Raw genomic sequence first — 14,235 nt, 5'->3', positions numbered from 1 at the left:
GGGGGGGGGGGGGAACCTGGTCTGTGTCTGAACTTTACGATGAGGGTTCCCAGAATGCAGCCTGCTAACACTGTTGATCTGTTCTCTTCGAAGCATCTCAGGCCCTGGGACAGACCTATGCAACTTTAAAGATCCGACCGTTGATCCACGGGACAAGACAGTCTAAAATCAAGGCACTTCAGCGACCAAGTATGCAATCTCTTACTTATTCCTTGTTTGGCATATTACTGATCCCGAAGGGAGGGTAGGGGGGCTGATTTTATTGGAATTAAAACTTGTACTGCTTTAAGAATGACACTTGGCTCCTTTCAGTCTTATCAATGCACTGCTGCAGGAGACTTAGCTGAATCCTGTTGTGCCTCATGCATCAGTAGGAAAATAGTTACCTTAATTCTGCACTTGGAACGTTTCTGGTTGTGAAGATCCTGAAGCCAGAGAATCCTGATAAGGGCCCAATTTTTCTGTGCTACTTGGTTGTCTTGTGCTTAACACAAATGAAACTAGCGTACAGGAACACAATCTGCTTTCAGCGTTACCGAGCTTGCATACATAATTTCCTTGAATTGTGCTAAACAATTAAATTTCATAGATCGAATGAAACCAATGGCAGTTGTGCTTTGGTTGGCATAATTTTATTTTTCAGTATCAGATGAAGATAAAACTGTTACTTAAGCTTAGCCATTCATATTTAGTAACATTTAGTTCATTTATTACCTTATTTTAAAATCATACTGCAATCACTTGTCTCCCACAATAAAGTTTAAAGGTCATGAATCTTGTAGCAAGAGAGAATACTGAACATACAAGCATACTCTTATTCCTAGGGTACATTGCAGTCAAACAAAAAGTGTCAATATTAACCATTTAAAGGGACTCTCTCACATTTAGTATTTCCTGAGTTACTAACATTGCTAGAATATTTAAGAGAATGGGATTTGCTTTCCAACCTTGTTCAGCTAGCCTGATGAAAGGACTAATCCAGTCTCACTTCCTCAATCTCCTGCACTAGGCTAATGCTGCAATATTTGGGTTGCAAACACTCCAGAGGAGTCCTGAAATTAGAACAAAGATGTATTCAATTAAAATCACATGCTTTCCCCCAAAACATTTCCACTTGGATCTGAATTAGCTCACCCTGTCCCCCTTGAAGGCTGGTTGAGAGTGATAGGCAATTTATTTTCCAAACCTTGAATCCCAAACCTTTCTTTTAAAAAAAATATTTATTTTTTTAAGCTGTTGGGCTGCCCTTGGTTGTGGGGGAAAAATGTCTTCTCAAAATCTAAAGCAGAGCTCCAAAAAAAACTGGATACATTAAATTTGTAGATAGTTACTTTTAAAAGATTACATTTTTTCAGCTCCTTTGCATGTGAAACCAAGACTTCTTAGGTTGGCAGTTTTGAGCTGGTCAGATTTTGGCACTTGTTTCTTAAATAAATAATTTCAAAAACTTTTAATAAGTGAGGTGATGACTAGTAACTGTTAGCACATGACCTCTTAAAACCGTTCTTATACCTCCCCATTAAAAGTGTGCATTAATAGCTGAAGTATTTTACTTTTCCACTCTGCCACTTGCTGGGGGTTTGTAGTGATACTTTTAGTGCATTTCAAATAAGATCTGTTTCTACACGGGTAGAAAACTGGATAACACCATAGATTTTAGTTGATAGTATTGGTAAAATATAGCAATTCAGATGCTATGAGTGTTTATTAAGCTACTTTCAAAAGAGAACCTTAAAGATTAGCAATCACTGCAGCAGAGGGCTGGAGTTTTCCCTGTTTGAATGTAGCCTTTTGTACTTCCATGGTGCCTTCCATCTGTCAACCGTAAGCATTTTACAGACGCTAATGAAGTCAGCCTCCCAACAGCCCAGGGAGGCAAGTCTTTGTTACAGGAGGTATTTGAGGCACAGAGGTAAAGTGACTGGCTTATAAATCACACAGCAAGTCAGTGGAAGAGCTGGGAGTAGAATTAAGCCTTCCTGGCTTCCAGCTCTGTAATTTATCTACAAAAGTATTCCTGAAATAGCAAGATTTAATTCTCCTTCCTTGCTAACCATTTCATTTCTGAACCATTCCATTTAGAGCTTCTTCAGCTTGCTAAAGAGAGACCCCAGACAGACACAGCAGTGGCTAGAAGGCTGGTGACAAGGGCATTGGGACTACAGCACAAGAAGCAGCGGGCCCCTGGCAGTGAAGTGTTACAGCCAGAGAACGTGGACCAGGAAGAGTGAGCCAGATGAGTGCGTCTCTGCTATTAAACTGCATGCAGAACAGTGAGTTGTCATTAGGACATTCTTCTGTGGGTTAGTGTGGTGTTTTCTTTCTAAGTTGGCAAGGGAAAAGTTTACTATTTTTGAGATGTCCAACTCCCTCGTTGCATTCTGGGAACCAGGCCTTTTAGGATTTTCAGTGTGCTACAGCAGTATGGGCACAAGGGCCACCACTGCTCTTCATCACGGAGAGCATCGTATCCTGTCCCCCAGCAGCCAACAGCCTCCCAAAGCAGCTCTTACCCATTTGGGCTTGATTGTCAACACACTTATCACGGGGCTGGGCCCCTTGCATGAGCAGAGCAGGGATTGCCCAAGCCTCCCAGAGGTGGTCTGCACTGAATCCATCCTTAACTCATGCCAGGGGATCTCTGGCCACTAAGTTAGTTCTATACATGTAAAACGACAGTAAGAGCTGCTCTGGAAAGAAGATGGAGAGGGACAGGAGGAATGTCTTTGGCCAAATCTTGACCTTAAGCAAAAGACACAGAGCAACACACTTGCAGGAGTCGATATCTATTTAATGTTTGCTTAAGTTGTAAAGCTGTTTTTTCCTTTGTTTAAAATAAAGTTATACCACAAAACTGATGAGCAGCAAATGCATGGAGAACCTTCATTTTTTATATAAAATACAGTGTATTTAACCAGCATGATCAGGTTTGTGGTGTCGCAGTATTTCAAGGAGAGTTCTTTTCTACCGATTAAGGAAAAAGTCAGAACTTGACATTGTGCTTTTATTGTTATAGAGCCTGATCCTGAGACTCTCCCCCCCACCCCTCATTGCATTCAGAATGGAGGGTGCTTGACCTCCTCCGGTCTCAGGCCTTCAGTAAACAGTCTCACCCTTCCCCCCGAGACAGCATGGCGTTTTCCAGGTTCCAGTAGGCTAAAACCTTTGTTCAATGCCAGTATACAGGCACTGGATGAGTATTACGAGCACCTCTGACAGGCAGTAACCAATGATGGAACTGGCATCCTTTAAGCCTCACAACACCCCTGTGAGGTAGGTTACAGAGAGCAAATATTTGGTTAAAGGGACACAGCCAACAGCAATCACATAACGGACTGAAACCATTTAATCTGTTGTTACACACTTAAGGCAAGTCTAGCATTCAACAGCCATAGCTGTTGAGTCAAATTCACAGTTTCCTGTTCATGTGGGTCCTTTTTTCCTTTTTTAAACACGCACAAAGGGAGGGAGAATTCCTATGCTGAAACATAATTAAGGCCACAATAGTGTCATGGTGCCACAGGACCTGGTGCAATACCTGTATTTAAAGATGAAGGACTTCAAGCCACTGGTGTCTCTCTACACGATTTCCCTGAAGTCCAATCCAGTGGGAGTAGAACCCAAAGATCCTGACACACACAGTCCTTGGCTCTACCCACACAGTGGAGAGGAGACAGAATTCAGCAAAAATACACATACATTGCATATAAAGCATTCTTCTGCCCAAAACAGATTTTTATTTCAAGTAGGTGTGTGTCTGCAAACACTGTTCTGCCTCAAACAAACAGAGGAGTACAGTTAGCACCAATATGCAGTTATGGAAGTGTAAAAGTTATCAACTTATGGGTGGTCTGACATAGCATGTGGTCCAGATCTGTGACAGAAAAGGCCAATAAGTTATCTTTGCAAAGTATATTGGTGTCGCACTTTAACATCTTTTACAGAAAAGGCACCAATCTAATATCCAGCTTAAAGGTGCTGGAAGGAAATATACAGCTGCATGCAGGATTGGGTGAATTATCTTGCTGTGGAAAATAAATATATTCTAGTGGACTCTTGCCACAAGGAGGCATACGAGATTTCATGAATGAGTTGTTGCTTCGTAGAGGTCTGGGAATCTCAGCACTGTGTAAGTACACAGTGCTGAGAGGGCCTGCTTTAGATGTTAAGAAGATTGCGATGCAAGTTGTATTTGGATCTAGAAATTGTGCCACAGCATTACATTACGCTTTCTCCCCTCTTTTCTCAGAAAGGCTGCTCCAGTTTTTCTCTTAGACAGACATACTGGCCACTTCCTTGCTAAACTGGGTATTTGTATGGCATTATTTCCAAGAAGCTATATCACAAATGTAGGTTTTTGCATCGGGGCATGCTCAGACTTGACTTAAAGCTAAAATATTGCGAGAAGGGGATAAGGCAGCCAAGGTTGAAGTGCATTTAAAAGTGGAATACAGAAATGCATGCCTATTATCATCACCCAAATGCAACCACCATACCCATAATCTGCTAGCTGCAGCCTAGAAGATTTGAAAGAGAGGAAGGGAGCTCTAGTGAAAGGTAAGACTGGACAGATAGATGAATATGCAGCCCGATTTTTAGAGGAGTAGGGCCTAGTGGAACTACAGCCTGGTCCAAAATCAGAACATTAAGGATGAGGATTACAGAGTTAACTCCTTATTGTGCTGAGCACCTGGAATAAGTATGGAGGGCATCACTGAAAATAACTTACACAGCTAACTTAAGTTCATGATTGCTTGCTTGATTCTTTTTCTGTGCAGTGGTTAGGGAAGTCACTGAGAGGCATCCCTGCTTCCTTAAATAGAGTGGGGGGCGAGGCAAGGCTGTTCTATCGAGTGGACACGCGATTATTTGTCAGTCCGCTGAAATGATCAAACTTCTCTTCTGTTTCTTCGCTGAAGGAGCCACCTGTGGAGGCCAAGGAGACAACACTGCAGTCAGAAAAAACTACCTAAATTATGTGCGTTACACATGGATGCAGAATGCATCAGGCCACTGAAATATTAGGGTTATGTAGTGTGCAATTGCTTCCGTAATGATGCTGTGATAACACACTCTTTACCTTTCCAGCATCTTTCTTCTGATAATGGAGAGCTTGAAGCATCAGAAATGGTACAGATAGGAAAGCTTAAACATTAGGTAGTAAAGTGATTTTGCCCAGGGCAGCACAGCTCTGCCTGACAGTCACAGCTTGGACCCAGAGCATTCTGTTGTTATGGATTTCATTGACAGCCCTTCTTTACCATGTTCTTGTAAACTTTAAAGGCCCCATGTTTTGAATGTTTATGAGGGTGACTAGACCTGGCTTTCTGGCTTATTTTTCACTCAGTTGATCTCTACATCATGGAGGCAGGAACTATATGCATGTGGCATGTTTCATCTGAGAATCATTAACTGCCCTAAGGAGATTTCATCTAACATTTTCCTTCGGATCCATAAGTCAGCCTTTGCATGCAGCTGGAAACTGGAACTGCTTCTAAGTAAATGACTTGCCAGTAAGACATGGTGAGCGAGCATTACTGAAGCCCAGGAATCCTGACTGCCCATACCTGCTCTAACCTGCAGCAAATGCTTCAAGTAATATAGCTGTGCTTCAGAAAGCTCAGCTCACTACATCATCCCCCTGCTTACCTATATGGCAGTTATACATCCAGATGCGCTGGCCGTCATATCGGCTCCTGCATTTCATCACATTGTTTGAATAATCAGATTCCGCAACTTCATAGTTTGGATTGATGACCACCTGAGAAAAGATTAAAGTTATCATGGTCAATTAATGATGCGCAGTGGCCTGGAAATGGCGTAAAAGAATTAGCTAAAGCTGGTTAGAAAACAAAAGAATGAAGAATATTTTTTAAAACATGTTCCTTGCTCTGGCTGACACCACAAGAGACTTCCTTAGAGGACACAAAAGAAAGAAGGTAAGGTTTTCTCCTTAAACTGAAGTAAGGTGTACAGGGGAGACTTCCCTTGTATTCAGTTGCAATATATCTGTAAATTAGTAGTGCTGTCTCTGCCCCGGTACTTGCCAACACTGGAAAAGAATATTTATGCTTGTGGCATGGTTAGGCATATCAATCTATCTTTAAGGACAGGTGGGAAATGGCAGTGAGGGTGCTGTGGCATGGACTGAATGCAGGCTGGACACACCTGCTGAGAATATACTTGCTAGGTATGTACTGATGTGACCAAAACCAAGCCTGTATTGCTATATCCTCATTTCTAGCTTTGTTCTTGCTAGTGAGATAAATGTATCCACTTGAGCTACTGTTATCACCGAAGACAATATCTTCCCTTGCAGCACAAACATACTCTCCAGAAACTTCCTAGCTCAGGAAAGAACTAAATGTATTTAACTGGACTGCAGGGAAGACATTTAAAATCCCCCTCTCTCACAAAACTGACACAATTTAAAACTGAATGGATTCTTCCTGCACCTGCCACTTGGAGGGCGACCAGGGTCCTATACTCGATTCTTTGTACTGCATTGTGAGGTGAAAACAAGGCATAAGAAACATGCAGTGCTTTCACTAAATTTAAAGGAGAGAGAAGGCATACTTCTCATCTCACAGGTTCTAAAATACTTTGATTTCTCAGTTGTGGGCCCAAAACCACTTAAGGAGATTCCATACAGATCAGCAATAATTATTTGGGTGCAGGGTATATATCTATAATTTTAAGAAAATTAAATTTACAGGAGAAGCCAGTTATGTGTGGTCTGTAGGTTCTTTAAAGTGGTGCTTTGGGGTTTATTTTGGTGGCCTGTGAGAATTGCATCCTCCAATGACAACCTACTGTTCTATCCAGCAGTGTGCATTTATACCAGTTACCTGTGTCCTATGAATACCTTCAACAACCTCAGAAAAATTAGGTAGTTCTCAAAATGCTGCTCAGGCAAATGACTGGGCTGTTTTTCATGATCTGTCTGCAGTTCTGGTCTCACTGTCTTCAATGTATTGTGAGATATTCCTATCCATCTATAGAAGAGAACTAGTTTGTTGCCGACTCCCAGTAGGTAAGAGACATCAGCAGTTTGCTTCCCAGCTCTCCCTGTACCTGGAAGAGGTAATCTCCTGGTGGAGTATCAGTAATATCAATCCACTGGCAGTCAATATCATGGCGATACACATCCCAACATCCAACTGAGATCCCTTGTTCACCAAAATTGGCACATTCATACTGTTTCTGCGCATCTGAAAAAGAAAGAAATATAACTGCTAAGTAACATCAGAAAAAACAGAGTCTGTTCTGGATTTGAGAGGCACTTAAACTTAGCTGAAAGAGGCAATAAAATGCATCCCTTAGGGCATCAGTAGAAGTACTGCCAGAAGAGAGAGAAAAGTATAAGTGATACCATACAAGGCACTGGGGAGAGCTCATTTGAAATGCTTTGTATTATTCTGGTCACCCATGTTCAAGAAACATGAATTTAAACAAAACAGAGGCAGAGAAGGCCTAATGGGATGTTAAGGGGAACAGAGGCCATCTTTACATGTGCTCCAGGGTCATTCATCAAGATTACTCAAGTCTGGTCCAGTGTGTGCTAAGTAACATCCATCCATCCGAGCACGCATCACACGTGTATAGATGCCCAGAGAGTCTACCTTACACCATAGACTAGAAGAGGTTGGCTTGCCTAGCATAGCAAGGCTATAAACACTTCAGGGGGTAAAAAATGAGGGAGGGAGAAGACAGGAAGAAGGTAAAGGACAACAAGAACAAAAGGGGTATAAAACCAGCCATGAAAAAAATTTGAGCTGGAAATTAGAAGGAAGCTTCTAACTGGCAGAACAAGGAGGTTCCATATAACCTGCCACTAGGTTGCTTTGCCCTCACTAATCCCGGCAAGCAGCAAGATTAAATTTGTTGAGCTCATGAAGGGAACTGGATAATGTGGGCCCTATGTTTTCTCCTTGTAGAGATTATGGACTCAGCACACTTAAGATGGCACCTTTTGTTCTGAAGCTATGCAGCCATTTTGGGGTTGGAACTCAGCCACTTCCAGTTGTCATGAGGAGGCAAGACTTATCCCTTTGAAACTAGAGACTGTCGGAAGGCAGACAGAGAGAACCTCCTCTCCTGGATTAAGTCTAACTTTGCAAAGATTGTCATTGGGAGGACTTGGGTCTCCTCCACTGAGCTGAAGTCAGCACAGGCCTTTTCTGGGCCATGAAGTCTGCGCGTATGAGTATATGTTTTGGTGGCTGGGAACAAATGCACATAACCTTGTCTCCTGCCAAACATCTAAGGCTGTGTTTTGGAAACACTGCGTTCACAGGAGTCAGAAATACAAGGCCAGGTAATTCAGAAGTGCTCAGCTCCTAATGCAACAACGGCCAGATTTTCAAAACCATTAAGCAGCCAATAAGATGCAGTACAGGGACAGGAGTCCCACAAGAGCTCATCACTAAGGACCTTTTGTAAGGACAGGGATACTGTTAATGTTATGCTGCTGAGACCAAGCATCCTTGGATCCCAACCACTCTGCTCTACTTGGCTTCAAGTGCAACTGCAGTTCTTGGGGGATCACTTTGCAGAGCTCCTAGAGCAGTGATTCTCAGCTCAGGTGCCAGGGCACCCTGGGGTGCCTTGAGCTCCTTTCAGTGGTACTACAGGGTGCCATGCAATGTTAGCACTGTTAGGTGTGCAAACATGATTTGCATGATAAACCTAGAAATTTCAATGACGAATCCAGAGTGTTAAAAACATTCTTCCCTTTTGTGATCTTTCTGAGTTCTTTGCAACAGAAGAATTGCTCTTTTATTTTCCTATAGTCCAAACACAAGTGAAAACTAACAGCTGGAATTTTCCTAGGGGTGCCTCAAGTCTAAAAAGTTTGAGAACCACTGCCATAGACTACTAGCAATGAACTCGGCACAAGGCGTCTATACTGACAATACCTGCTTCACATTCACTGTCTTCCAAACAGAAACTGGCTTTGTGTCCTTCAGCTATCTTGGTCCCATTGAGGTTCAGCAGATCATAGTGTGTGAAGACTTCCATACTGTGATAATGCCTGTGAGAGAGAAGGAAACAACCATCTTGAAATAGGGCTCAGTTATCCTGCAAGAGCAGGACAAGAGCACCTTCTACCCCAATGTCGCTGGGACCTTGGCATCTGGGGTTCTGGGCACTCCTCCTGTCCCCAGCCGAGCTGTTGCATTTTGCATGAAGTAGTCAGTGGGTAAAATACATAGAGTAAAATGCACAGTTACTCTGGTCCTTTGAAAATGGATTTGAAAGAGAGAGATGCATAGAAGTGTCAAAGGGACTGGCTGTGCCATGGCTACTGCAGAAATCCTGTGCAGCCTAGTGCTCTTGACCAGAAAAACCAGTGCACCAGAGCCCATTTCCTAACCAGCACCGGGGGGAGCAGAGACCTCCCCATGCAGCACCGCCAGTTGTCCAAGAGTGGTGCGAGTAGAACCCAGTGGCCCATATCCTCCAGCCAGATGAATCCCTCAGCAATAGAGGAAACAAGTACGTGCTTCTAATTAAAGCTTCAAACCCAGCCAGCTGGAGCCAGGAGCCCATTCCCGTCAGCTGGAGCTTGCAAGAACCCGGTGTGCAGAGCCCTCGTAGCTCCCTGCCGAGAGGAAGTTTTACAAGCGCTTAAATTATAACTTTACCATGCATAGTTTATTAAGCTGCTGCAGCAAGACCTCAGCTCTTTGGAGACCAGGTCACCTGCTTTGGCTTAAAGCTAGATTCAGAGGCTGAAACTTAGTTATCTTTCAGTGCCTGATTTGGGCACAGGCGTTTCCCTGCCCCAGATAACTCTGAATGAGAACCACATTTCCTAAGAGCAAGGGGAAAAGAGAAATCCATAGCCATTGGCAGACAAATCATAATTTCTGGTGACCATGCCATTGCTCCCTAGGCCAAGAAACATCAATTATCTCCTGCTTCTACTGGGTCTCCAGCAACAATCTCTGAATAGAGCAGAATGTACCCAGCTACCAATCCAGCTTGTGGGATTTTTCTGTATAAAGAAAAAATAATGTATTATGAACCCACTGACAGGAAATTAACAACAGATGAGGTAAATTTATCTCTCAGCATGTTTTCCCCTGCCCTAAACAACCCAACAGCTGGCTTCACATACACAAAAGTTTCATAATGTTCACAGGGTACTGACAGAGTCAGCCTGACTGTCTGCCCGTCTAGCAAAAGCACTCCAGCTCTGTGCAACACAGCTGAGTTGGGATCATTCCCCTTTGCAATGTGGGCTGTGCACATGCACATCTGATACCAGGGTTGCACAACTGCTGCCAAGCAAAGACCATGGCACAAGTTGGGGAACGTTGCTCCCAGGAAGGACTCTCTGCATCCAGCCAGTGATTCAACACAAGTGCCTTGGTAAAATTAAGCCCAGGCTGAAGTCCAGCCAAAGTCAGTGGGGTAGGTTCAAGTGATTTGCTGAATAAAGATGGACTTAAGCACATGCTTGAAAGTTAAACAAGTGCTTTGCTCAGTCAGGGCACTTGTAACAGAGACCAGAACATGTCCCTTTGCTCACTGAACTAGCGATAAAGCCAATTTCTACAATATGATTCTTGGGAGCCAGGGCAGCCACAGCCTCAGATGCCATGGCAATGGACATTTAAACAGAACAAAACCCTGCATCCTCCAAATCAGATCCCCGCGAGTGGATCCTACAAACCTTGTCTTTTCCTGCCCAAGCGCAGGGCCACTGGATCCAGTGACCTGTCAGGTCTCTTCCAGCCCCTAACCGCTCTGAAATTATGAAACTATGGTTTTTGCAACCCTGTACCTGGGTATACGTGTCAGCCACTACAGGCCGGATTGCCAGACTGGGGAACCTGAACAGACAGAGGTAATTCAAGAAGTACACTGCTGATGAGTTCTAGGAGTAAAATTCCCTTTCTCTTCCAGCTGCAAAAATCATCGTGGCTTCACAACGGACGGCACAATTTTCTGACAGACAGCGTAGGTTGAAACACCCATCCGTGCATGTTTTATTTAACCACAATTTGCTCACAGAAGTAACAAAACACATTTTTTTACTATGGGGAAACAACATTTTTCTTTACTCTTTGTTCCCTCCCTTCTTTCCCCCTCCACTCCCCCCAGAAAGTCACCATGGCTAAACTGCTGGCAGAAGTTCTCAAGTTCCCCTTCACTTTGCCATTAAATGCCTTTTCCCATTTTTGTCCTGCTTCTGTCATAAGCCTGTTGGACAGAAGCTCACAGAGACAGTGAAAAAGGAGTCATTCTCTGGTGGCTGAGCTATTGGCTTTGAAGTAGTCTACTTTGGCTGCCTCCGATTTAAAAAAAAAAGAAGTTAAACCTTAAGTCTGACTCAGTTCCTAAAATATGTCTACATCATTCAACCAGGCGTTTATATTATAGTGTTTACAGACTGGAAAGACTGAACAGGAATTGAGTTCATATTCCTCTATATAAACAGAATCCAGTTTAAAACACACAGACCGCCAGTAGCCTCTTCCTGATCTTCTCCTTGCCTCACCTCACCTTGCTTCACTTAACACGTCTCCCCAAAGTTGCAGAGCCTTGCTCCTTTCAAGCAGGCTAAGACATGACTTGCATCCCATCGTGCTGTGATATTATGCTGCACCTGTGAATAACTCTGATCCCTCTACAGCAGAAGTGGGCAAAATCTGGCCCGTGGCCCAAATCCAGGCCTCAGAGGGATTTTGTCTGGCTTGCGGCAGGCCCCTCCGTCCTGCTTGGCCCAGGCGCTGGCTTTTTTCTGGCTGCCTCCACCACCAGCCCCATGGAGAGGGGCTGGGACCCTTGCACGAGCAGAGCCCGAGCCCCAGGCTGAGAGCGCAGGCCCAGCCCTGGTTCGCCCCACTTTGGGGGACTGGGTTCCCTGCAGTGCCTGCTTCGGACCCACCTGCCCTGGCCATGATGAGCAGCGGTGGCAGCTGGGTAGGAGCTGCTGGGTGCTGGGAAAAAGTGGGGCCTGGTGGCAAGTGTGGCTCTGTCCCCCTCACTGCTGCTGGGTCCTTCTTGCTATGGTCACCCAGAGCTTTCCTCCCCGCCACTGCTGGCACCAACACTGGCTCCTGGCTGAGCTGGGCCCCTGCACCCAGAAAGGCTGGGGTGGGGAGAAGAACCCCAGTGCGGGCTCTGGGTGGCAAGAAAGGCCCAGCAGTAGCGAGGGGAGGGAACTGCACCTGCCACCAGGTCCTGATTATTCCCAGTGCCCAGTAGCAGCTTCTGCCTGGCTGCAGATGGTACTCATTGTGGCTGGGGTGGGTGGGTCAGGAGTGGGCACCGTAGGGATCCCATCACCCAGGGCTGGAGCTGTGCACTCAGCCTGGGGCCGGGTAGAAGCTGCTGCTGGACACTGGGAAAAAGTGAGACCTGGTTGTGGACACAGCTGCCTCCCCCTTACCATTGCTAGGGCCTTCTCACTGTGGCCACTCAGAGACTGCCATAGCAGTTACCCTGTGGCTCCTCCCCACCACCCCACTGGGCCCGGGGTGGTTTGGAGGCAACGCTGGGGGCGATGGCCTCGGCTGGACTGCCTCTGCTGAAGCTGCTACCCACCTGCGCCCACATCAGCTCCCTCCCCAGCCATGGGCCCATCTCACATAGTGAGGTTTGGTGAGCAGTTGCATGGGTGGGTCAGGGTGTGTGTGTGTGGGGGGGGGGGGCTCCCTGAAACTCCCTGTGTGGCCTACGGGCCCAAATAATTGCCCACCCTTGCTCTAGTGTAGCCCATTGTTGAAAAAGCTGTCTGCTGAAGAACAAGCAGCCAGAGAACAATCTCATTAAAAGGTGCTGTATGGTCAAACATTGTTCTGCGGATCCTCAATAAATCCCTGCTGATTACAGATGTCTTCTGTCTGCCAAGTTGGGACAAATATGATTTGGGTGTTTTCTTTTCTCAAAAGCAGCCCCTCCAAGCCTTTCCAGTCCAAGCTGCTTTTCCTTTTCCATTTACCATGCATCGTCTCCTGTTCATTTTCATCCTGTGGTGTCAGTATTGCCCACTCTGATCCAGTGGTAGGCAATCGTACGTGAAGCTGTTCCTTTGCCAGTCTGCACTGTGCTGAAGGTCTGGACTTTTATGAAACAAAGCAGAGCCTGGGGCAGTTGGAGTAATTAAATGCAAGGCACCTTTTGAGTCTCAGAGGAAGGAGATATGGAAAGAATGGGATCTTGCTGGTCAGAGATGGAGGGGATCTATGAAAGCAGAGTTTGATACCTGCCTCTTAACTTTGACTCAGCAGAGGACTCTAGTTTTGAAGGTAATGGTGCCATTAAGGTTTCCAACATGCTTTGGTTGGACCATCAGCTAATGACAGACGGTGCCAAGTGATCCCGCTTTGTTGCATGCTTAAGACATCTCTTTCTAGCAATGGCCGTTTAAGTCACCCTTGATCCTGCCAGAGTGTCTGACAGAGTTGTTTACCTTTATTTTCAAGTGAGAAATAACTGCAGAATCTCAGATACCTCTGGGTTATATGTGTGTCCATGGTAATTTGATAACTGGAACCACAGGCACCTCTTGTAACTAATCCTAATCCATACTGTAGATGCAACTTTGCGGGTGCTCAGAACCACTGTGAATGAGACCTGTGACTCCCATTGACATCAGTGGGTTCTGGTAGTACTCAGCATCCTCAAACAGCCGGACCACAGATGCTTCTTCCTCTCCCCTCCTACTTCCTTTCCGCAGAGACACTTAATGGCCAGAACGTGGTACAAATGAGTGGATCTGTCACAACTGAAGGCTTAGTGCAAATTTTCTTTAACAGCATGGGTGATGTGTGTCCCTCTTAAAATTTCAACTCAGCTTCTTTCACTATAACTGGCAATGCAATGGAAAAAAAACACCTGACCTTGCTGTATTTCATTAGGGCTAATTTTGTACTGAATAGCTTTGTGTGTATAGCTAAATTACAGAAAGTAGTGTAGATATGTATATCTGTATGCTGTGCAAACAGTATCCTAGCTACATACATAATATGTATATGCAGATAATAAGTCTCTCAGTATATTCAAGCATGTATACGCCCCTGACTCTTGCCGTGCATATGGGTCTCAGTCATATACAGATTCATACTAACATTTTGTGCAATACTCATCTCTATAACGTTAGCATTATAGCTGTATAACCACACAGGGACTTTGCACCCAATACTATTCCCAAAAAGCAGCCTACTATCACCCCTCTGGTTTCTGACCAAACTCTGATATTCTGAAAACTATCCTTTTTTT

The 14,235-nt window shown here is 44.8% G+C and overlaps 2 protein-coding genes across 2 annotated transcripts in view; one reads left to right on the top strand and one right to left on the bottom strand.

The window, feature by feature from the left end:
* The window catches only part of R3HCC1 (R3H domain and coiled-coil containing 1), a 16,719-nt gene extending 13,799 nt beyond the window's left edge, over positions 1-2,920 (top strand). The window contains exons 7-8 of the mRNA XM_019503894.1: positions 94-189; positions 2,083-2,920. Coding sequence (XP_019359439.1) covers positions 94-189; positions 2,083-2,231 — 245 coding nt within the window. The 3' untranslated portion in view covers positions 2,232-2,920. The remainder of the gene's footprint in view (positions 1-93; positions 190-2,082) is intronic.
* Positions 2,921-3,328: 408 nt separating this feature from the next.
* LOXL2 (lysyl oxidase like 2) overlaps positions 3,329-14,235 on the bottom strand; it is a 120,988-nt gene continuing 110,081 nt past the window's right edge. The window contains exons 11-14 of the mRNA XM_019504229.1: positions 8,919-9,034; positions 7,075-7,211; positions 5,650-5,761; positions 3,329-4,926 (exon numbers count right to left, since the gene is read on the bottom strand). Coding sequence (XP_019359774.1) covers positions 4,847-4,926; positions 5,650-5,761; positions 7,075-7,211; positions 8,919-9,034 — 445 coding nt within the window. The 3' untranslated portion in view covers positions 3,329-4,846. The remainder of the gene's footprint in view (positions 4,927-5,649; positions 5,762-7,074; positions 7,212-8,918; positions 9,035-14,235) is intronic.

The sequence above is a fragment of the Gavialis gangeticus genome, unplaced genomic scaffold (genome assembly GCF_001723915.1).
Source record: "Gavialis gangeticus isolate Ggan-Ray unplaced genomic scaffold, GavGan_comp1, whole genome shotgun sequence".
In the NCBI taxonomy this organism is placed as follows: Eukaryota; Metazoa; Chordata; order Crocodylia; family Gavialidae; genus Gavialis; species Gavialis gangeticus.
This window is presented reverse-complemented; position numbering and strand designations above follow the sequence as displayed.